The 25,209-nt window shown below is 35.8% G+C and overlaps 1 protein-coding gene and 1 long non-coding RNA gene across 2 annotated transcripts; one reads left to right on the forward strand and one right to left on the reverse strand.

Annotated features, from left to right (window-relative positions):
- The first annotated feature begins 801 nt into the window (after nucleotides 1–801).
- Nucleotides 802–24,621, forward strand: CLINT1 (clathrin interactor 1). The gene is made up of 11 exons (XM_010719019.1): nucleotides 802–906; nucleotides 1,553–1,649; nucleotides 3,135–3,243; nucleotides 4,139–4,303; nucleotides 7,678–7,852; nucleotides 12,494–12,737; nucleotides 13,570–13,651; nucleotides 17,456–17,533; nucleotides 21,170–21,465; nucleotides 22,189–22,393; nucleotides 22,895–24,621. Exons 1-11 carry the CDS (start codon nucleotides 815–817, stop codon nucleotides 23,245–23,247), a joined length of 1,896 nt encoding a protein of 631 aa, XP_010717321.1. The 5' UTR covers nucleotides 802–814; the 3' UTR covers nucleotides 23,248–24,621.
- Nucleotides 8,936–14,517, reverse strand: LOC116217214. Its single transcript, XR_004161416.1, has 3 exons — nucleotides 14,281–14,517; nucleotides 10,195–10,290; nucleotides 8,936–9,081 (listed from the first exon to the last, which is right to left on the reverse strand). It is a non-coding gene; the product is annotated as an uncharacterized LOC116217214 (long non-coding RNA).
- Nucleotides 24,622–25,209: the final 588 nt, after the last annotated feature.

Consider the following 25,209-nt stretch of genomic DNA (forward strand, 5'->3'; position numbering starts at 1 on the left):
TCAATTTGTGTACATGTGTAACTTGTAAGTTATTTTGGATATGCTGCAAAGAATTCAAGGACAACACAGTACTAGGTTTCCTTTTGGAAACCACCTATCAACAATTGTAATACAGCTTTTATGGGAAAAATACTTTTTTCCAAGTTATGTTTTTCTGTGAACTCTCAGAGGTTGCTTGAATTCCTTGTGATCTTTGCATTGCTGTAATTGTAAAACAGCTTTTCTTCTTTTTGTTTTCTCTTGAATAAATTTTAGATGCAAAACAGACCCTCTAATGAATCTCATCCCTACTGTGGTTTTCCACTGGAGTGTTGTTTTGGGGTTTGGTTCCTGGCTTTTTATTTACCAACACCTTTTTGGTATTGATATTTGTGAGTTTCTCATAGCATTCATCATTCATAAAACCTGCTGCTCATTGAGTTGTAAAGCTTCTTGTGTATGAACACATGGTACAAAGCTCTAGGCAAACTATAGCTAGTCAGGGAAGCTATCACCTTTGACTGTAGTGGTTCAGTTTGGATTTTAATTTGACCAAAAGCCATTTTTATTGGACTGAATCCAGCTCTAATGTAATCCATAGTTTCTCATCTATATTCTTGAAGACTAATGGAATAGTAAAATCTTAAAGGTAACATAAATGTGTTGTATAGTGTCCTCAGGATAACTTCTGCACTAAAGATGTTTTTTCCCACCCTGTAGAGGTATCTCATTAAGGTACCCACTAGTATCATTATTAAGTTTTCATGCGTTTCTCAGTTTCGATGGTAATCTTTGTGTGTGTTAATTTTTTTTCCTTTGCAGCACCAATGTGGTTATGAATTATTCAGAAATAGAGTCTAAGGTTCGAGAAGCAACCAATGATGATCCATGGGGACCTTCAGGGCAACTCATGGGAGAGATTGCCAAGTAAGTGATAATTTGAGTCAGTGATGAAGAAAGGTGCATTTTATAGCGGAATGTGAAATTTGCTGTTAAATCAACTCCGTGGTAATGCTGACTGATAATACTGAAGGGATGCTGTAAATAAATTCCTCTTTTTTTTTTAAACACCATCTTTTTTAAATGTGTAATCTTACAATATATTGAAACTGTCAAGAAGAAAACATAGTCAAATTATTTTTGAAACTCTAGATTTTTACATATGTAACCTCAGAATTTGTTCAGTGGGTCTGACTTTCTTGGAGTGTTTATTTTCAAACTGATTTTCTGTGACTTTTGAAATAGAACAGAAGTGGTCAAATTCTTTTTGAACTGTTTTCTGCCAAATTTAGTTTGGAAGTTACATATTTGACTAGTTGCTGTGGTTATTAGGGTATTTTTTTCATTATGAAATGCATTAGATTTGTAGATTAATTTTTTCTTTTGTAGTCCTACAATGTAAATTACTTCTGTATAACTAAGAAACAGTGATAGCTTTTTCCCTTGTAACGCTGTCAAACTCGGATGGGTTTAGATCAAGCCTGCCATCTACTGTCAGTGCTGAGACTTAACAAGCTATTATTGCAAGCCACTGAGAATAACATTTCTTTACTCCTTTTGTTTAAAATTTTAGGGCAACATTTATGTATGAACAGTTTCCAGAACTTATGAACATGCTTTGGACTCGCATGCTGAAAGACAATAAAAAGAACTGGAGGAGAGTTTATAAGGTGTGTATTAACATCAACTAGAATTATTCAGGATTTTGTTTGGTTTACAAAGGAGATAAGTGTAACATTGTGATTTAGTGTGATTTAGCAGATATCACTCTGCTAGCAACCTATCATTTCTTTACTAACTCTCTGCTTAATAATTCTGTTATTGCAGTCAAAGATGTCTTTCAAAAGAAAAGTAAATATCTGCTTTTAGAAAAGCTACTTCATGAATGTAATATTGTAATTACATTTTGCTGATGTTCAAGCATTGGAGTAGTATTCACATTTTTAATCTAACCAATGGAATTGTTACCGTGGTACAAGAGAAGCAGATGATAAATTATTATGCTATGAAGACAATGTTCTTAAAGGAATTAAAAAATAGCTGAAATAAGATTAAATAGTAATTTAATTTTATGACAGTTCATAATTCTGTAAATTGTGGTTTTGCTTTGAGTGGAGGCAGTTTTGTTACAGATCTTGTTGTGTGAGGATATGTCCTACTTGCATTTTGGAAACAGAACTGAAAATCATTTGCATTTTTCTTGTCTTTGGCTAATTAGCATGGTACAGAAACTTTTTGCTTAAGAATATCATGCTGCACTTAAAGTGGTGTTCAGTGTTCACTGAATTATGCAAATATAACCTCATTTTTATAGAACTGATGTATTAAACTAGCTTATATTTTGTTGATGCCTGGTTGGAACAAGACAATTAATTCTAAGGCATAGTTTGTGCTTTTCACAGGTGCTTGATGTTTTGTATTCATAGTAATTGTTTTCCCTGAAGTACAATATAAATTAATATTTAATGCTATCACACATAACTACTTAATGTTATAAAGGCTGCTTGGAATTGCTTATCAGGTTTGGATAAGTTGAAATATAATGATAGTTCTTAGCTGTTAAAGGTACTACTTTAGAGTGTTTTTTTTTCCCAGATAGAAATCCTAAACTTAAAAAAAATGCAATTAAAGTAATTCTTAATCTTCATTCATTTCATAACTTGCTCAAGTTTGTCCTGAAATGCAGTTTTGAATATCCATTGCATCCAGTGTAAGACTTCTTACATTTCTGTAGGAGTTACTTCTGGAAGCTGTGACTGAGAAGCAAAAGAAAATGTTTCATTTTGCAGAGTTACTTTTTTTTTTCTCTTAAATTTCTTTGTGTATTTTAAAACAAGCAGTCACTGATGAAAGCAATTACTTGTGATTTGGTAACATTAAATTATAGTTTAACAAACTATAGTTTTGATATCTTGAAGAGCAAAAGGTGTGTGTTTGGGGGAGGGGGAGGGAGAAGAGGGAAAAGATGGATGTTGGCTTTTTGCTTTTGTTTTTTCTCTGTAGGTGAACCCCATATGATAAGCAGTTATATAGAAAGGGAAGATCTTATTTAATAGTTTTGATGGGGGCAGTTTTGGATTTCAGTTTTTTTGTTTTGGGTTTTTTTTAATTGAGCTTTTGTTCATGCAATCATAAGGTGCTTTGTATTTTTATAGTCTTTGCTGCTCCTAGCTTACCTCATAAGGAACGGATCAGAGCGTGTTGTTACAAGTGCCAGAGAACACATTTATGATTTGCGATCCCTGGAAAATTACCACTTTGTAGGTGAGCAATAGAAAAATCTTATAAGCAAATTAAAACAGTAGTTGGAGTTGTCAGTCACCTGAACCAGCTTAGAAGCTTCCCCGGTCTAATTAGAATGTGACTGTTGCCAGTTGTGTGAAGAGTGCAGAATCCAAGACGTGGGACCCTAGAGTATTAATTAGTGAAGACAAGAACTTGCAGAAAAGACTGGCTAATAACAACAGAACCAACACAACATGAGTGTTCGGGTTTTTATTAAAATATGCACTAGAGACTGGTCCCCTGTGGTGTCCGTAAAGGAATAGCTTTAATCATATGGGAAGAAAAGGTTAGAGCTCCAAAACACACACATCTGTTTGAAGCTAGGGCTTTTTCCTCCCACCAAATAATATTTACAGTGCAAAGGCAGCAAGGCCAGTGTGTGTTTTGAATGTGAAAAAGGCTGGGAAAGGAGCATGTTTAGCTTGTAGTACATCCCAACTGAAAGCACTACTTCAAAAATTGAGTTTTGCAATAAGAGTGAGTTTTTGCAATTAAAGTTGCAGAAACTGTACCAAAAAGACCAAGCAAAAAGGCTTATGTTCTGGAGGGTTAAAATATTTTGTGGAAAATATAATTTCTATTTATAACACTGATCTTTTCAATGTTTTGGCAGCAGTTAAACATTTTCAAACACACCATTCAGTGAACTGTCACTTCTGTAAGGCTGAACATTTGTGTTGAAGCAATATTTGGTCCCCTTAAAGCAGAAGCAGCGGACCTTTGTATCCTTAAGGTCTTTCACTTCAATTACTTTATTCGTAACTTAAATTTTCTTGTTAGTTTGTGAAGTTCACTATTACTGCCTCTGATTTATTTTCTTTTCTCATTTCTTTCCCCTCTCTTTCACACTCCCTTTCCTGCATTACCTACATAGATGAAAATGGCAAGGACCAGGGTATAAATATACGCCAGAAAGTAAAAGAAATGGTTGAATTTGCACAAGACGATGATCGACTTCGGGAAGAAAGGAAGAAAGCAAAGAAGAACAAAGACAAATACATCGGTGTTTCTTCGGACAGTGTAGGAGGGTTCCGATATAGTAAGTACTAATGAGGCTTTGCTGGTCAAGAGTTGACAATCTAGACTTTTAACTTGCCAAAGATAAGCAGGGAAAAAGCCCAGATAATTACTGAGGAATTCCTAAGATGCTCTTTTAGATGTTTTTTCTTTGTCATTCTTTAACTGTCAGTGTTTTTACTATTATTAAATAAATCTTGCACTTCTTTCTCCCACATTTAATTTCTTCAAAAACCTATTTTCCATTGGCAGATTCTTCAGTTTTTTAGTGAGTTTTCATGTACATAAGTTAACTAAAAACCTACAAGTGGCATCGATGCACTGGCTTAGCCAAAACTTAGCTATTTTGTTTTACCCTTGGATGGAGTCTCACTGAGAAATGAATGCTGTTGTAGCAATAGGGAAGTCAGAATTTCTTACTCTTACTGTAATAAAAAAAAAAGTGATACTTTCTGTCTTCCATAGGACAAGAATACTGTTTTACCCATTTTCTGCCAACCTACTTTAGAACCATTGTTTAACTGGAATTAGGGCTTTCAGGACAGTACCACTGTTGAAAACAATGGTGAAACAATGGAGGTACTATATACCATTAGACTTGTTAATTCCCCAAGTAATTCAGTTTAGACATTTGAGAGCTATCTGGGTTATCTATGTGGATTCTGATGTCTGTCAGATCTGACTTTAAATATGCGCACCATGTATATTGTAGAGCTTATATATCAGGAGTTTATCAAGTCGACTGTCTGAGTGTTTTTAAAACCTTGTTTGATTAGCAGTGTTGGCCCCATGTGCTTTTCAGGGGAAGACTCCCAGTGATGAGACACAATTTGCTTTATGCAGACCTATTAAGCTTATATAAGATTTTGGCTGTAGAAGATGAAATGCCATCAGCTTGTTTTTGTTTAGAGAGTACACTCTTCTTTCTGACAGCCTTGATCAGATAAAGGCACACAACTGGTACACTGTTTTTTGTAGCTAGTCCAAGTGTGCAGCTTCCTTCTTACTCCCCAGTCCCTGCCATAATGCATAGCAGGGATCTGAGCTTGAACCTGCTTTTTATGTATGACGTGTCCCAGCATGTCATCCATTATTTAGCTGTCAGTCTTAAAATGTTTATCTTATTTTCTTTGGCATGGGAAGATTCTTGGGTTCTTTTATTAAGGGATGAGTCCCCATGTCACAATGATACAAGCCTTTGGTTTGCTAAAATCAGTGACTTCTTAGAGAGAAGTATTTGATATATGGTATGTATGTGAAGGAACTGTACATGACCTATACTTCAACTGCTACTCTTTAGTGCTCTGCATTTCTTTCTCCTCTTTACTTGTGCTCTACTATTTTTGACAGATTACTTCCCTGTGTTGCTCTGTTCTCCCTTCTCCTCATATGCAGAGTGGATGGAAATCTCATCTCCGTGGCAGGATGTCTTTATTATATTCTTACAGGCTGTTGCTACTAGCCTGGAACTCTGCTGGTTCTCTCTTTAAGAAATACTTATGAGTCACTGCATCTGTACTTCAAGTACATGCTCCTCTATCTATTCTCTCTGTGCTTTTCTTTTGACTTGCTCTGAACAGACTCGTGATCAGTCTATGTATGCTGGGTAGAAGATTTTTTTTTTTCCATATATTCTGAAGATATAATTCAAGTTTTTGAGTTTAAAGGACTATCTCCTTTTGTCATGTATTCCATTGTTATGGTAAAGGATTTTTAATTTTCCTCTCATTTGTCGAGTAAAGTCCTTAATCTTCCTAGCTGCACAAAACAAGTTTTCTTTCGCAGGTCAGACTTTTAACCTAAAAAAAAATCTAGTTTCTTAAATAGAAAATGCTTGTATTTTCACAGTTCTCCTTAGTTCTTTTTGTCCTGAAAATGCTGAGTTCTAAGTTCTTTTATCTTTATTTTAAAATTCGTATTTCACAAGGAAATCTTTTAATGGAACCTACTTTGAAATGCTTGGGAGCCTGACATAAGCTGAAATAAGACCATTTCACTCTCCTGCAAAATGTAACAGTAGTACTGCTGTTTCTTACAATTTTTCCTTTTCCAGTGATAGAGATCCCACTGAGTATCTGGCTGATTTCTATCAGGCACTCAACTTTGAACAAATTTGTCCTTTATGGATCTAAACAAAATAAGATTGGAGATGTGCATTTATTTCCTTGATAAGAAAAATGTATTCTCTGGTATATCGTGTTATTGGGTAGATAGATCTCAAATTCTACACCTTGTAGAGCTGAAATCCATCATTTTCTTTTTATTAGAAATGGCTTAATTGAATAAGTCTTGAATATTACCCGAGCTACAATTTAATTTGTATGTTAACCTGAAGTAATGAATTTTTCACCGTTTTTCCTTTCTTCTATTCGGTCTTATTCAGCATTAGCAGTAAAATTCACATTTTTTAGTAGTATTAAAAAAAAAACAAAACACAACCCTTATTTGTGTGTGATGGTCCCAAATAAAAAATGCTTATGTTTCAAAGTTCTGTCTAGAAACTGAGCTATACTGGGTCGTTCTGTATACACTAGCTAGCAAAGTATACTGTGGTTCTGATAGGCTATGTCATTGTCACATTTTTTAAGTGCTTTTTTTTTTCTTGTAATTTAAACTCAGTTTGTCTAGGTGTGTTTAAGTCTAGGCTTCGGTTCTTCTACAAAATTTTTTTAATCAGATGAACTGATGTCAAGTAAAACTAGCAGCTATCTTTAAGATCTCACTATGGAGGTATCAATTACTTGAATAGAAAGAGACAAATTTTCTAAGTGATCAGTAAAGACCAGGGTACTCCATGGCTGAGGAAAAAGTGAGTTGCTTTACAGCCCCTTTTTCATCTTTTTGAAAGGAGATTTTATTTAAATGATGAGCATAGAAAGGAAAGAACAAAGTTACTGTGCATTTCACACTTGTCTTTAAATAGTTTGGTACAATGCTTTTATCTGTTCTTGAATTTCAGCGTATAAAAACCTTTGATTTACCTCTGTGAACACACAGGTTGGCTCAGGATGAAATACCATGCATTAAGTGTCTGTTACAGAAGAAGCATGTCCCATTTCTGATAAGCTGCTTATGCAGCCAGGGTTGGTTAATACCACTTGGGGTTCTCCAGCAGAATCCAGTAGTATCCTGATGTGCTGAGTAGTATGTTAAGTTTGTGTGGTTGTCATAAACAAAAGTCTTTGATTCTGCTTTTCTGCCACTTAATGATGTGTGTTACATGCTGTGCGTTGCTGTAGAAGTGTTAATTCAGCATTACAGGAGCTTTCAGTTTGCTTTGAAATCGTGTAAGCTTTATGTATGTAGAGGGGAGAAATTTGAGAACAATTTGAAAGAGATCACAGGCATTCATTTGCTGCTACCTTTAGTATTGTTTTATCTTAATGCCTTACACAGGTGAAAGATATGATCCTGAGCCCAAGTCAAAATGGGATGAAGACTGGGATAAAAAATCTACTTTTCCGTTCAGTGATAAGTTAGGTGAGCTAAGCGACAAAATCGGAAGCACAATCGATGACACCATCAGCAAATTTCGAAGGAAAGACAGAGAGGACTCTCCAGAAAGATGCAGGTACTAGAGCTGTTTTAACGTGAATTTATTCTGTGAAATTGCTGTTACAAAGCTCTTTGACATTACTGATTATTAGCTACAATCTGCTGCCATTCTTTGTGAGGATACGTGTTTAGGGTCAATACCTGCTTCTCTTACGCAGCTTAGCCTCAGGGAATAATGTAGCTCTGTTCATAGTTAACTGCTCTTGGCTGCCTTCCACTATAGCCCCTAGCTTAGATGGCTGCTGGCAGTGCAGGGAATTTGGCTGAAGTTCCTAAACTTTTGCTTGGCTCAGCATTTCAGTGGTCTTCCCTGTGCAGTGTACCTGAAGTGGCTGTTTAATGCTACAGCAACTTTAAAAAAAAAACTTTAAAAAAACATCACTTTTCAACATGTGCATCAACTTTTATTATTCAGAGATCAAGTTCACACTAAAGAGTTTGAAATTGCTGAAGAGGAAGTGTTTAAGTATATTGAAATCATACCTTTTTGGGAAACAGCTTAAAATTCAAATTTGCACTGAGATCTGATGAGCATTTCTTACAGGAACATGTTCAAAAACACCCATACACACATCTAATATGTCTGTGTACGTAGATATACATATCCATGCACAAATGTACATGTTACAAAATCCACAAAACTGGAGCAATTCCACAGGCAAACGAAAATAATGGAAGCATTTCCAAGAAAAAGGCAGCGTGGCCTTCTTGCTAGGACATGAATAAATCATAGAACTGGTATTCGTTGCACACATCTGAGTTTTCTCTTAGAACTTGCTGTCGATAGACTACAAAGAAGACGGGATCAGAAGAAAAGTAAACAATTCCAAACTTAACAATGATACGTTGCTGTGTGCTTTTCTGTACTTTCAAAATGTCTGTACAGCTCACTGTCCAAAGTTCACGTAGAAAGTGTGCAATAAATAGTTTTATCTTCTGCTTTATTTCTGAGTGGCTCCTGAACTCTTACTTGTGCTGAGATAAAGCCTTGCACCTTCCAGTATTTCACAGTCTTTCATACAGTCTGATCTTTTTAAAAAGGCAGCTTATTTTGGTGACATATTTGATGTATATCTGTATCACAAATCAAGATCATCTTTTCTTTTGGTTAATACTGTGTTTTTTCATTTCTCTTTAGATCTTGTAGCCCTTGTCCCTTCTTATTTGCTGTTCTTCCATTTTGTGATAAACGTTAGGTTAGTATTTGTTTTCAAGATGTGAAATAAAAGTGGAGTTTGGGGGGGCCTAAACAAGTAAGAAAGATTTTGGTAGGTAAGTAGTTTTTCTTATAAATGGGAGGTTAGGCTGCAGCAATATAGGTTCTGAAACAGTGCCTAAAATGTTCATCTTCTCTTGATACAGTGATAAGACAATACAAAAATTATGAAATTTTATCAGTGTGCCAAAATGAAGCAGTTTCTTCCTACAGAAAGCATCAAAAGATCTAAGAAAGACATTTTATAACCTGTAAGTTCTATACTTGGAGATATTATAAATACAAACTTCAGAATACATTTTATACTAATTGAATGCTGTATTTGTATGAAGTTAAATAATTAAGCTTAATAAAAACATGAAATTTTAATAATCTTGTGACTTACCTCTCACCAATGCAGTATTGTACTGTAAAGGCTTCATGAAATCTATATGCTTGTTTTTCTCCTTTCAGCAAATTATTAAAAACAAAAAGCTTCCAGAAAAAACTTTCTAGTTTATATAGTAGCAGGCTACAAATAATAACATGGAATTAAGGTGCCATTTCACTAGGAAGAGGGACTAAATGGTGATAGTTGTTCATCTGGCAAATCTGCTGTTACGTGTTCTGTTGTTTTGAGTTTAGTAGCTTTATAAATCATTTTCTTTAGCACTGTAAAGCCAATAAAGGTCTGGAAGCACAGAGAATAAATCTGACTTGTGCATCTTCAGAATGTGTAATGGAAGTCAGATGACACAATCTTTCCCTCCAGTATACACACCAGAAGTACTTGGCCTAACTTCTGGGTTTCTGACTGCTTGCAAAGCTAGTATTTTTCCATGGAAGAAAAAAAAATGCTCAAAGTAACCAAGAACTTAACTTGTGATGTATCTGGCTTGAGTTTATAGTAGATTACAGTGAAATAGCAGTTCACACAACTAAGTATAGAGAAACCTACTCTGCATTTTTATGTATTGCTGTGGAAGAGTCTTTTTTTCCAGAAATATATCCCTTTGGAATTAGAGAAGACCATAAACAATATCCCACAGGAGTAGGAAAAACTCTACTTCTCTCTTAGTTTTGATTTATTCACCTAAGACCAAAGAACTAATAAATTGCTGCCCTGATTCTAGCCTTGTATGCGTTTTGTTTTTCTAAATTACCTGCAGGTACACATGGTTTCAGAAGATCCATTAGGTTTTTTCATAGGAATTCTTGTACTCTATCAATCCTTGTTTCTCCGGCGTTCGCAAAGGTCGCTGCAGGTGGCAGAACGGAAAGGAAGCAAAACATCAGTGCTGCTTTGAAAGGATGCAACAGCGATGCTTAAAGGCGACTTCTGTTACCATTTGTAGTAGGTTACTGTTCTGTGGTCTCAGGCAGTTGGTAACTATTCCTATTGCCTTAAAGCATGTTGTTCAAAGAAAGCAAAAACGGACACTAATCTCAAGGCAAAGAGCATGTATCCATAGTTTAGTTTCTGGAAGTTACAGCCACATGCTTCCTTTCTAGATCTCTTAATTATTTAGTACAGCACAAGCTGTAACTTCTTTTTTTTTTTTTAAGTTAATTCTGCAATTCTCAGTTGAAGCACTGTTATTTTACTATTCTGAGCACGGTAAATATACTTTAAGGTAACATTAATCTGTAATGTTTGATTGCTGTTAATGTGATGGTTTAAGGAAAAATTTAAACCAGATCTCCTGAGACAGTTCTGAAAAGGTACAGGTTGTCATAGAAAATTGGGTATTGTAATGTTTGTCCTGCATTCTGGCATGCATGTTTAATTTCTTTTTTCAAAAGCTTTTAGGCATTTATTTTGCTGTAGATCACTGAAGACTCACTCTTTCTCATTCTCATATTGATTGGACTTTGATTATCAGTTACTTCCTCAACTCACAGTGTACGCATGGACTAGGCAGGTTCTGTAGTGAAGACAAGAATTGCATTGCAGCAAGCTTTAAGAGACTTAATTGTGATTGTCCTGACTTTAGGTATTTCAGCATGTTTAAAAAGAAACATTTGTCTTAAAGGCCTCAGAGGAGTGTGTATGATGTAGGGTGCTAACATGAGCATCAGTCTTCTCTGTGTGCTTGTATTAAATCCTGATGCCATAAATAAGAATGTGGTTAGGGGTCCCATTGTATTTATTTTGTACATAGTTGATGTATGTGCAGGAATCCCAAACTGGAACAGTAGTCTGTTGTTGCAAATCAGTGTTAAAGTTGGACGTATAAGTTTAGGTGACAACATTAGAGCTCAGTTGTTTGTTAAGGTTGGCTCAAGCAAATGTCAGCAGTAACTGGGCCTGTAGCTGTGAGTTCAAGAACTTTTCTTTAAAAAAAAAAAAAGTACACTGAGCATTTGCACTCACTTATGGTAATGAATTGAGCCATCATCCCTAGTGGTGTGTAGGTAGTATGTGTTGAAGAAATGAAACACATGCAATGTGTTCCAAAAAGCTTGCTATTGTTAACAGAGAACAAAGGCTACCCTCCAGAGTATATTTCAGTTACTGTCATTCATACTGACAAAGGGACATCATTTCTTAAATTTTACGGTTTTAATATTCTAATGCATTATTAAAATATAAAACCTTTCCACTTTCAAATTCCTTGCTAAGGGAATTACTATTTCAAAATACTTTTCAATATATTTAAGCTTTTTCTACAGTAATTTTCAGTGTTATGTACAAATCTTGCTTTGATGATAACAGGCAACATGACTATTAGTGGAGGTGAAATTAGGTTGCTTGTGAAATGCTTAAAGTGTAAGAGTAGAAAATTTAAGAATTAAAAATATTGCACGGTGACATCTAAAAAGTGTTCACTTAAAATGCTGATGCTTTTATTCTTTTACATTTTGAGAATAAATGTGTTTTCCTGTGGAAAATGAATAGTATCACTGCGTTGCATACTTATGTAAAAAGTTTTTCCACAAACATCCTGAAGAAAATAAAAGCCCATTTATCTAGGAAGGGAACTTGATTGAAACAGGAATGGTGCTCTTCAAATCTGAAAGTTAGTACCTGTATCTTGTTCACTGCTTGCTGGCTCTTAGTCTAAGTGAAGAGCAGACTTGCCAGCTAAACTTCTTGTTGCTGACTTGTTACATAGTGTGTGGAGGAGTTCCCATCAGAAGGTGATGCTGGTACTCCATCAGAAATACGCTGGATTTAAACACTGATTTCCTGATAACCTCTGTATTGGACTTGCAGCTAACATTTAACAAGATAACTTGCCTCTCTTCATCTTTTGTGTACTGTAGGTGTGGTGCTATACTTATGATGTGTTATTTAAGGCTAAAACTAGCTTTCTCAAATGTAGGAAGTAGCAGTATTTCATTATGAACCATCACTACAAGGATCTGCAGTAATCAAAACTGTTGTGACCGAAGCCAAATGTCTACTTAACTAACTGGGTAGTCCATCATGAATGATATTTACCAATTTCATTCTTCTAGTGACAGTGATGAGGAAAAATCAAGAAGAAGTAAATCTCCCAAAGCTGAATTTAAGAATGAAGAGGAGACTGTGACAACCAAACATATTCATATTACACAGGCTACAGAAATTATCACCAGCAGACACAAACGTTCAGCAAATCCTTCAAAAACCATTGACTTAGGAGCAGCAGCACATTATACAGGTGATAAAGCAAGTCCAGAACAGAATGCTGCATCTCATGCTGGACAACCTACAGCAAAGGTGAGATAAGGAAAGAGCACAGTAGAATATGGATTTGGAAAACTTTCTCTAAACTCTGGGGCAATTTCTACTTTAGGAATAGAGTTTTTATTATAGTATTCAGGGGAACTGTTCTATTAAAAATTAATATGAGTGATTTTGAAAGGCAGTGAAGCTATCTGCTCAGTATTTGATCTGAAATTTAGCTAGATTTTAGCAATTGACTTTGAAGACAAACCTGCTATCTCTAGAAAGCACTCATCCTAAATGACTTCAAGTGGTGATTTTTGTGATGTTGGTTGGTTTTGGAATAGACAAACAGCTGCACTTCAAACTGTATTTCACACACAACGTCTTATAATTACACGGCTTTTAGGTTTTTCTGTAAGTTACTGTAGACAATACAACACGTTAAACAAGGTCATTTTGAATTGCTTGTGTGAGCACAGTTGTCGTCTTTTCTAAACTGGCCTGACCTTAAGTTTGTCTTAATTTATTTCAGCTCAATCTCAGTAACTTCCACAGAAGTTCTGCTTACGTTCATCAGGCAGACCTCAGTTTTCCATATCTATATATAAAAATAACTGTAGGAATTTTTAAGGGAACTTGTGGTGAGGTGAAGTTTTTTGTCCTACTTTAATTTCCTTGCTTCTTTATGAAGACTTTTAATTATTATGGAACAGTTAAAATGTAACTTTCTCTCTTACTGCAAGCCAGTGTGAAGGGAGTTCTGCAAATTTCACTCTTCCTGTTTGCATAAAGGAAAACATCTTATCCTTGAACAAATGATGCATCTGTCCAGTTCTGTTTTAAAAATGGTAGTGACAAAAGACTAATTGCATTTCTTTTTCAGGCTTTTGTATCCTCTGGCAGCAAATCATCTAATGACCTGGTTGATCTGTTGTTTGATGGAGCGAGCCAGCCAGTCGCAACAGGTTAGTGTGCTTTTTTTGTTTAACCCTCTTAATGCATATTCTGATAAACCAGTTCTGAGGATAAACTTGTTCGATGTTCCAAAGATAGAGAAGAGTAGATAAACTGAGAAATTAAAACTCAAAAAACTTGGAGCTGCTTTTGCAGCTAGGTATTGTTTTATTGTATGGGGTTAATAAAAAGAGCATGAAGATTAACCACCACATCAGTCAACCCTCTGTTTTACAGGGTTGTTGTTGTTTTAAATACTAACTATTTTGATTATAACTAGCTTGGAATAGAAAAGGGGATTTCATGCATTTGTAGTCTCACAGCACAGTTGGCAATTAACTGTGAGCAAATTTCTCGTTTAAAGATCAATTTGAATAGAGAATGAAGTGTGAGAATGTACTTTTTCACAGATAAAAATGTTTTTCCAACTTTCTTCCATTACAAATAAGCAACTTGTATTATTAGATATGAGATCAGTCATATTATTTGTAGAAGAGCGTGTGTATTGGTACCATAGATACTCAGCTCCTGCCTTCACTTTAAAGAAAATCTAAAAATCATAGAATCATTAAGGTTGGAAAAGACCTTCAAGATCATCTAGTCCAACTGTCTACTTAAGTAGCCACCAATATTTCCTCACCATGTCCATTAGTACCACTTCTAAACGTTTCTTGGACACCTCCGAGGATGGTGACTCAAACACTTCCCTGGGCAGCCTTTTCCAGCACCTCTTTCAGACAAGAGACTTCATTCCAAAAATGGCAGTCCTGTGGCTGGAGTCCCATACGTGGCAATTTGACTGCATTCACACATGTAAAGACTACTTCTATTCAGTTCTGTCTTGAATTATGTCACTTCTGGGTACGCTGTAGTGGGAACCCATGTGATATGTCACAGTAGGTATTATAATGTCTGAGAAAAGGCAGTGTTATGAGCACCCTAAGCAACAGAATTCCTTTCATCACTAGGATACCAAAATGATACCTCTGTAGGAATTTAATAGGATATATATCAAAACTCTATAGGAGAGGAGGGAAACTGTCACAGTAATCTACATCTCAGCATCAGGAATGATCTATTTTGCATTATTCTCTTTACTTAGTTAACTTCATACGCAAAGGTGTTCGTGCATGTAGGATATACCACAGCTCTGGAATTTTAATATCCTGGACTCCAACCACTACCCTTAATCAGTATTTGAGAAGCTTCAATATTTGGCTATTGTGGCCTGTGTCCTCTAAACTGGAAAAAGACTGAAGCCTTTTTGGTTTTTATGCTTATATTTATGTCTGTATTCTTAATTATATATATCTGTGTTAAGAATAAAAATGTTCAGTTCAATTTGAGCTTTCCTATGTTTCAAATAGACATTAAGTACTTCTGTTTTACAGCGTATTCGAATCCTTCATCAGTTTGGCTCTTCACTGTAGCAAACCCTTTTCTTCCACCCCTCCCCTCTCCTCTATTTTTTGCTTTTATCCAAAGCAGTATATAGAAATAGTATTGAGAAGAGGTGTATTACAAGTTGGTTCTGCTAAATAACCTCTTTCCTGACCTGGAAAGGCGGATGGAAAGGGTTCATTTGTAGTGACAGATCTTAAAGATTCCCATGTGAGGATAGCTCACGTTGGGAAGATAAGCAGTGTCCTTCACATGCAGGTCACTTGTTATGACCAGTGCTCCTTGCAGCATGGGCTCTGGGAACATTCCCAGTGTTGAGCAAGAGACAGAGAAAGGATCACATGTAGACTTTGATCTGTCCTGTGAAGAAGTTGGCAGGGAAGTCATATGAATTAAGTGAACTAGAAATTTGCTTATCTGTGTGTGGAGATGTAAAAGAAAGTTGTTGAGGTTTAAGGTCTTATTTGTTGCTGAAGCAGCACAACTTGTATGTAAGGGGAGGTGGGAGGTTGCTGTAAAGGAGTAGGCTGTTTGAGATTTAGGATACACAGACCTGCTGGAAGTAATTCTTCAGGTGTTACTGGAGATTAGGTTCTTTAATCTTAGCCAGTGTTATCTTTAGAGAGCTAATCATTCAGCTTAAGCTTTTCAACCTTTCTCCAGAACTCTTTCATTTTCAAATAGGCAATAGAGGTGGAGAAAAAGCTGACTGAGAACATTATGGAGTTATTTGGGGTTAGAATATGTTTTTTCAAATCAAATAACTGGACACTTTGGCAAATAACCCAGGGATAATAGGCAGAGCTTGTTTTTCTGTTTTAGGATGCAATCTGGAAGAATTTGAGAATATGGTATTGCTACTCATTCTGCTTATAGACCTTCAAACCATTCACCTGTGTCCGTCTTACAGAGTTCAGAATGTGGTGGGGAAGAAAGAATTGAGGATGTACGTTGCAGTAGACAGAGTAAACATAAAAATATTTGTGTATAAAATACTTATTGCATCACTTCAGAGTTTGTGGTGAAGAATTTTTTTAACTTAGTGGAATCTTTTCCCTTTTGAAACAGTGGTAAAATGGTTTTAGTAGTACTATATTTCTGAAAATTCAGAGAGAACATCCTTGCAATACCTTCTGTGGTTCTCATGTTTTGTACCATATGTTACACACCCTGCAAGAAAAGATATTTCCCCCTGAAAGAACAGTTGCCTTCTTAGCAATGTCTACAATAAAATAACGTTAAAAAGAAATACAAGTATGCATGTATTAGAAAGTGAATGGTTCCTTTTATTACTGCTAGCCATTTATTAAAAAGGAGATGGTTCTAGTTTAATTAACCCAGTTGAGAGTAGCAGATGGGGCAGAATGTCTTGCAGCGATAAGACAATTCAGAAATGGCACCAGATGTTGGAAGCTGTCCCTGGTGGTGTTAGAGTGCAGCACAGATGTTCCAGTCCCACCTGGCTAGTTTCTAAGCACTGCAGGCTAAGCAGCTGTGATGTAACCTATATAATGTACCATAACACTAAAAGCAAAATAATTGAACTGCTGCAGCTCCTTCTAAGGGCAGGTCTGTTTAGAGGTGAAATCTTTGAGGACAAACAAAAAAGGTCAGCCTCTTAGCTTTCTCAGGTCAGCGGAATTGCTAGGTAAAAGCAATAGCAAGGATAAATGACAGATTCATTTAAAACTATTTCTGGTTTATTTAAAGAAAAAAACTTTCTCTTATATAAAAAATGGAAGATTTAAGAATAATATCTTTTCTACACCTTTATTTTTTTTAGTGACAAATTGTTACTATAGTACATTCAGAAGTTAATAATTTAAATGTCTACTTGGAAATCTTAATGTTCATGCCGCAGACAGAAAGCAAACAAAAAAAAGCAAGAAAAAACACACAAATGTAAGCCATGTCCTTGAAATTTCAATTCAAGTTCACTGCAAAATCATTCATGCTTTAAGTAACACAAAAACTAAGCACAAGTTATTTAATTTTTCATAGTAAGCATAATAAATTAACTTCTTTACAGTGAGAATATCTGGCTTCTATATAAAAAAAAAATTCTAAAGTTTTAATTTCATAAACTGCAAGCTGGCAATATCCCTCACTATCTGAATCCTTTCTAACATTTTTATTCTCTCTCAATTTATTTTTAGTAGTAGTGAAAACTTGGATCCTAAGAAAACAGAACTGCAAAATCTGCAGTGCAGTTAGAAATAATCCAGTTTGCTGTTGCTCAGGCTTGTGTAAATATAGTATGGTGATGAAAAAGAAAAACACTGTGGACTTATGTAGCACAATCAATAAATTCATCTTGCCAAATGCAGAATGGCTTTTCATAAATTCTGCATGCAATTATTGCAATGGATCTTTGCACAATCCTGTAACAGCACTTGTCTCCCTTCTGTTTCTAGATGCATCAACTGACCCATTTGGAGGATTTGCTGATTTTAGTTCAGCTGCTGCTTCAGCAAGTTTCCCATCATCGCAAGGTAGGATTAATTTACAGATTGAAATGCTGTTAAAGTGGAGAAAGAGTGGAAGAGGTGCCACGTGGCATCTCTCATTGAAAGTCATTTCCTTTTTCAAGGCAAATTGTGTTTATTGAGCTGGACCACAAGTGTTATCGTGTAAGGAGGAGATTCGTTGTCTAGCACAGCTTTTGTCTCATGGACCTGAAACTTTAATAAACTTTATTTCAGAAAAGTGTTGGTTCCAAATATATCCCGTTTCATTTTAAAGCATATGCTTAAAACTTAGATTTTTAAATCCAAATCTGATTTTGAAATTGACTGAAACAAAGTGATTTAGTAAAACCTGAAACAAACAAGTGTGGGTCTAAATGCTGGCTGAAGAGCATTCATTAAACAACTTAGAAGTGGGGTTTAATATTGGGAAAAGAGCTATTTTAACTGGTATTCTACAATGATGAATGCTTCTGTATGACAGCATCCAAAATAGTTGGAAAATAGGCTGTAGTGATAAAACTATTCAGATTATTAACAACTGGGATCTTCCCAGTGCCTTGTGTAAGATTATTCAACTATTTGCAATAAGTTGGATTTTCTTAATACTTTGACAAACAGTTTGCAAGCAGTATGCACACACTGGTTCTCATATGTTCACATGTTCAGATTGGTTCTCAGAAAAAAAAGATGGAGGCAGGACAGTAAATTAAATGGGTAAGTTGGAAAAAATAAAAGATAAAGTTGGGTTAATTGGAAAATAGGAGCCCACCTGCGCTAGAAAATGACAGCCTCAGCCCCCACTTATCTTCTATGATTAAAAATAAAATTTGTAGTTGTTTAAAGAGAGAGAATCATGCTGACCTTGTTGGATGGCATAATGTAGGAATTCTAAGGCACAAGCTGTTTACAATCTGCTGTGCATTATGGGTTACTAGTGGAAAGATTAGCATGTTGGAGGAGAATTCAGTCAAGGTATGTCCCTCATATACAGTATGTCACTGACTGCTGCCTTGCATTTCAGGGATGAAACTGACTGACATTTTTCTTCTAGCTTGACTAAGTAATAATTTAATTTCACTTCCCTTTTAAGAAAAATCTATTTTAAAAAATCTAGATTTGAAGTCAGAGATAAACAAGTCCGTGCCAATCAGGAGAACAACATGTTAATAATGCTCGTTAGCACACCACTCAGATTTGTCCTTGTCTGGCTGCCTGGGCCACAGTTTAGAGCTTTCGTATGTCCAGGCAGTAGGCTCAGTGCATGTGCATTTTGCATGCAAGCATACAGGTTATATGTACACACAGCCACTGTCTGAAAAACAATGTGGATGGAATTTCACTTAAATGTGGACTGGAAAAATAATTTTTAGCACCTCAAGGAATCAACTTTATTTTGGCAACCTACAGTATTACCCAGACAGAACAATGATGCACATGAATACAGAGGGAAAGGACTTGCTGTTGTTTGTGAAGTTAACTTGGGCAGCAGTGGTGCTTGTAACTGGGTGTTCTCAGTGAGGATGTAGGATTAAGTCCAGAATGTGGAAAGATCAGCAGATCTACCTGTGACACACTTTTAGACAGTGTGATTGTCTTTTTTTTTTCTGTTGCTATCTCAGGAAGACTATACTGGACATGCATTAGTTGATACACCTTTAGTTTACTTAGTAGGAAAGAACTGCTGTAATTGTTTTAACAAGCTTTCTCAGTCAAAACCAAGTTGTTTTGCAAACACAAAGCCGCCTACTATGCAAATAATCTGTGTTAATACAACCTAGATTGATACAATCCTTTATCTGCATTAATGTGATTAATCTATTCCAATCACCATTATGCAAGGGACAAGGAGTCCTGTAAAATGATTAATCATTCCTGAACAGCATAAGCCCCTCTAGAAATCCTTTCCTTCTTGATTAATCATCTTTGAAGTCCTACTGAGGGGGCCAAACCTTATACGTTTTGCCCCCGTTTCCATTATTGGTGCTCAGCGCACAGGTTTGAACGTAGATAAGTAAATGCTGAGTGTGCTGCTTCTATCAGGAATATTTAAAGTGGGTTTTAATTTTTAATATGTAATACTAATTGAAATATTCTAATATAGTCCCTGTTTGTGAGGGAGATCAAAGAAATGTTCTAAGAAGGCCCTAAGCTAATGAACATCAGTGCATGAAATGGACTAATATTGTTGGTAGTACTTAGATTTTGTGACTCCTACTATTCTTTATTTGTTGGTAAATATAAAAATAATTGAAGGCTGAAGGTGTATGTTGATAATCTTTTATATTGTATGTAAATGTTCATGCTGTTAGATTTTTAGTAATAGAATACAGTTAAAATTGCTGTGGATGTCTGTTACTGAACTGGACATCATATAGTTTGGAAGCAGAAACTCACTAGATTCATCAGCCCCAGCTTTTATGTGTCTGAATCTTTATTAGCTCATCTAAAGAAATTCACAGGATGATTTAACTGTTCATTAGAACTTGGTTCACCTCACATGGCAATGACATTGTCTGTCTCTTAGCTCAAATACCACAAGTGTACCAGTGATATAATCAAAAGCTGACCTGTATGATTGCCCAAACATGGAACAAGATTCATGATGTAGTAATGAAAGCAGCTTAAATGGCATTGTGTTATTTTTAGCATCTCTTGTATGTATTTATTTTAATCTCTTCTTTTGCTGTTACTGTTGTGAAGTAACCCTTTTCTGGTTAATAGAAAAACATGTTTTTAAGGAAGAGATCATCTACTTTATTTGGCTTAAAGGCTATGATGCTCTCAGATCACTAGTTTGTCTGTGGATCTCTGTGATTCTGAAATAGATACCCTTGCAGTTGTGTATAAACAGCTTGTAAGGCATTTGCAGCTTTTTGTCTTACTGCTAATTGCTGTGTTTTGATGTAAACACTTGTCTGCAAAAACCCTTGTATATTGAAATGAAACAAACTTTAGTGATGACCTGTGAGTTCAGCAAAACTTCAGAAGGATATATTAGATCCAAGATTGAATTTCTGCTTCATGCCAAGGAAAATCTGGGAAACTTGATATGTTTTACGTGAGCACCTCATGGGATGGAAAGAAATCATTCCTGATCATCTTAAATAAGAAGTCTCTAGTAACCTGTTTACAAAGGGTTTTTTATTTATTTCTCACAGCATTTTTTTATACAAAGGGATACTGATTGTATATATACAGATTTCGAAGTAGCTGGTTTGTGTTCTATTATGAAGAATTTCTTTAAGTGACTGATTCCTGGCAATGGTTCTCACCAAATAATAGAACTCTGAGCTAAAAAATCAAGTTTTAGGTGGCGTTTTTACTAGTGACCCAATCTACCCTTAAGTTATCTTTGTATTTCAGCTAAAGATAATCTGTCCCTGTTTGTCTTGTATCCACAGGTGACATGTTATCAAACATCCTTCTTTCTGTGTGTGGATGTTTCATATTTCCTTTGCTACCTTGTTAAAATTGTTGGAATATTCATGAGAGAGAATGATGTCCAGATGGAGGTTCTACCTGCAGATGTTAATCTGGACGGACACAGATCAGCTCTCATTTGTTTCAGTTCATGGAATATGGCATTTGTTTAGTGCCATCTTTTAAGTCTTCTACCTTTCTTCTGTCTATCTTTCACTTGCACTTTTCCCTTCCCCTCAGGTACAACAACAAGTGGAAATGGAGACTTTGGTGACTGGAGTGCCTTCAACCAAGCTTCTCCTTGTCCCAGTGCTTCATCTGGTGAGCTCTTCAGCAGCGCAGCACAGCAGCCAGCTATGGAGCTCTTCAGTGTCTCACAGCCAGCTTCTGGCCAGCCTCCAGCTGCTTCAAATTCTACAGATCTTTTTGATTTGATGGGACCCTCTCAGACAACCATGACCTCTTCACAAAGTATGAATTTCTCTATGATGAGCTCCAATGCTGTGGGCATCGGTTTACCCATGTCGAGGTCACAGGTATGCTGCCTTTTGTACAGTTTCTAAATGAGGTTTCTCAGTCTTTTCCCTCTCCTTAGTCACAACGTTGAAACTGGATCCATTCCACTCTTGAAATCCATACCTAGTCACTCAGATGTTGTGACCAGCATTACATCAGAATATTTTGTCTGAAAATGACAAAATGTCCTGTAAATAAAAGGTGCTGGAAGTTCTTGAAAGGCCTCTTTTTATAAGCTAGTCTTCCCTTAGATGATCTCCATTGTTCTATGAAGTGTTGCTGCTTTGTTGGGGAAGAAGAGGCTGATGACATTTTAAACCTTAAAGCCATCATCCACTGGATGTTACAGGTTTACAGCCTCAGGTATGTGGAGGTGACAACCAGTCTGTTTTCCCAAAACCCAGAGCTGCCTGCTTATGTGGAGAGCCACAGATTTTTTTGGAAACCGTAACAGGTCAACTTGATATTGGGAATTAAGAATCATCATGTCTGAGTTCAAAACTTGACTATAGATGTTCAATGTAATACTGTATAGAGTTATGTGATCTTGATACTATTTTAACCTATTCTAATGATGTAACAGCAAACAGCAATGATGCTTTGGAAGAGCTGAAGTTCATAGAATAATCTCATTGGCTTTTTATTGTGTTCTGTGGAAATGTAAATACTTGCTGTTTAGTCCTGAAGCCTATTAGTAATGTTGTTTCCAGTGTATGCCAACAAACTTTTTTTTTTTTTCATAGCCCCTGCAGAGTGTGAACACTATGATGCCGAAGCCTAATTCTCTTTATAATGCAAGCACAGAGGTGGTACAGAAGAGTGCAAGCAAAACTCTACCTTCAACTTGGTCAGATCCCAGTGTAAATATCAGTTTGGACAATTTAGTACCTGGGATGCAGCCTTCCAAACCCCAGCAGCCATCACTTAATACCATGATACAGCAACAAAGTGAGTTTCTGTTGATGCTGTCTTGCTTTCACGCTTTCTCTGGGTGTTTAGTAAACTATCCTTGAGATGAAGTATTTTACTAATTACTGTTTTCCTGTGTTTAGTCACAGTTGTTTTTTTAAACTACTGTAATGCTTCTGACACGAGTCGTATTATCTAAACAGAGGTTGACAAGATTGACAAGACTGGTAACTGCATATCTTTACAGTAAATTTTGTACTGTTGCCATATTTTGATTTCAGGCTTCCTGAACTGCTAGAACTTCTCTAAAATGCACATAGTAGTATTTTATAGCAGTACATGCTATTTAAAAGTTATTTATAAAATGTTTTGAGTCATCACATAGAAAATGTGGAAATGAGTGCAGTAGCTACATTTTGGCTATCATATCTTTCTTTGTTCACAGTGCATCACATCTTTATTCTCACATAAGTTACCTAAAATAAATAAACACTTTCAAACAGACCCTGATTATTTTTGCATCCTTTTCTCTTTTTGCAGATATGCAACAGCCTATGAATGTCATGACTCAAAACTTTGCAGCTGTGAACCTCAATCCTCAACCTAACATGATGCCTGTTCGACCCCAGACAAGCCCAGTGATGGGAGGGTCCATTCCTGTGGGGATGGGAATGTCCAGTGTGATGCCAGGTACGATGGGGATGACTTCCATGGGACCCATGCCTATGTTGAACCAGGGAATGAACATGAACATGGGAGTGCCAGCTACAGGAATGGGTTTGATGGGCACAATAGGAATGGGAATAACCAATATCTCTATGACCTCTATGACTCCTGGGACTGTACAACCCAAGCAAGATGCCTTTGCAAATTTTGCCAATTTTAGCAAATAAAGATTGTAAAAATAAATAAAAATAAATGGGCAGTCTGAATGAAGGATTTTTAGCTGTACAAATATAGTTGGGAAGGAATGGAAAACACCAATCAATACATCTTTTTTTTTTTCTTTATCAGTTCAAGTATCTGCATAAAGAACCAAAAGCTATTTTCTAAATGTTGAAATAACTAGTGTTAAAATTCTGGAGAGATGAAAGGTTCTTCTAAGGAATGTATTAAATGATTTTGCAAAATAATTTGTATTGAGACCATCAAAGCCTTTCCTAGGTAGAAGAACCAATTTTAAAAGTGGGACTTGATGGAAGACTGGAATGGGAGTTGAGTAAAAATGATTGAATCTAATTTTATACTTTTCTTTTTCTTGAAGAGCTTGACTTTCTTTTTCCCCCTCTCCCTGATCACTTTGTCATGATTGGATCATTCCTTTTACTACCACTCTAAGTCCACAATTGAAGTCACTGAAGTACAATAATCAGTTTTTTATAAGAATATATATTTTTGTCCAAAAATGGCCTACATAATGTGATTATGGCTAATTCAAAGGGACCTGGAATGTATATACACTTTTGCTAATGTTCCAGCCACACTGCTGTATTACTCAAATTTTTATTGTAAAAATCGTCTCTCAGCAATTTGGTGATCACTAGATTTTTGGGGCATTATGTGCCACTATTGTTATAACTGATATCCATTGCAAGCCTGGGAGAAGATTGGACTGAGACTGCTGGAAGGTTTCCTTTTACAAAACTCCAGAAAAATGCACTTTCTTGCAGTTCTTTTACAGTGGAAGTTAGCATCATTTATACTACCAGTATCCCTATGGAACCACTGGTTTACAGCGTCAGCAGCAGTCAAAAGGCAAAAATGTTAATTTTTTGCATCATTACAAAAAATAACAAGATGAATTACACTGTTAAGTAAATCTATAACCCTATCTAATCCAACAGCATTTGATCCTAGCTTTCGTATAAATCACATTTAGTGATTCTTTTGTGTAAATATGACATTAGCAACTGTGGAAGCCAATAGAAAAATAAATATATATATTAATAAAGGAAACCTGTAGCAGTCAAAGATTTTACTGATTTACTGAAAACAAAAGAATGAATTACGGTTTGTTTTTTTTCCTTCTCTAATTCTGCATCTAAGTTCACATCAATCATGATTCTAGAATGTGGAATACAAAGATATTGTTATATTCACAAGCTGGGAATATTGGTAAGAATAAGCACTATGCTATAGGTATGAAATTTATTTCCTCCCTTTTCTTACGTTGAATTTCTTTTTTATTATTAAGTTGATAAAACTTTGTTTCCATTGTATTCATAATGTTCTGTTATACATAACATTAAAATGTTCATTAAAATCAATGTTGGGCTGCTTTTCTTTTCATTCCATTTGACATTTATGAGAGCATTTGGGAAAAAAAATAATTTTAATTTGGGCAAAGTAATTTTTATAAATAATTTAAAATTGTTTAATGACTTCTTATCTGAAGCCTTTCCTATCTGGCTCTACTGTTAGGAATTAAAAATGAAGCAGGCAAGATATCCTGACCCGCTCCAGCCTTGCTAATGCTCCATCTACAACATTTCTAATTAGGCAGAAATTCATGTACTTCAGCTAAGTGGTAATGAAAAGTGATTCATTTGCTGAATAAGAGATGAGAGTGAGTGTAATTAGCTGACTGCGGTTTTTAATCTTTCAACAATTCAATGTGTTTAAATTAGTTTCAAAGAATAGGAGCTTTCAAGTGTTGTTACATCAAAGTAATCAAGGCAGGCTTTAACGGCTGAGTAGGAGAGAGCGCTCTGGTTCCTCTTCTGAAACCTTTAGACTTCTTTGGAATAACTGTCCTCAAAACCTCATGCTGACAGATGGGAAGATTCAAACTGGTTCAATATATGCAAAATAGTAGTGGGAAGAAAGGTGGTTCTGGAGGGTAGATGGGTGACAAG

This window comes from Meleagris gallopavo, chromosome 15, assembly GCF_000146605.3.
Source record: "Meleagris gallopavo isolate NT-WF06-2002-E0010 breed Aviagen turkey brand Nicholas breeding stock chromosome 15, Turkey_5.1, whole genome shotgun sequence".
NCBI lineage: Eukaryota > Metazoa > Chordata > Aves > Galliformes > Phasianidae > Meleagris > Meleagris gallopavo.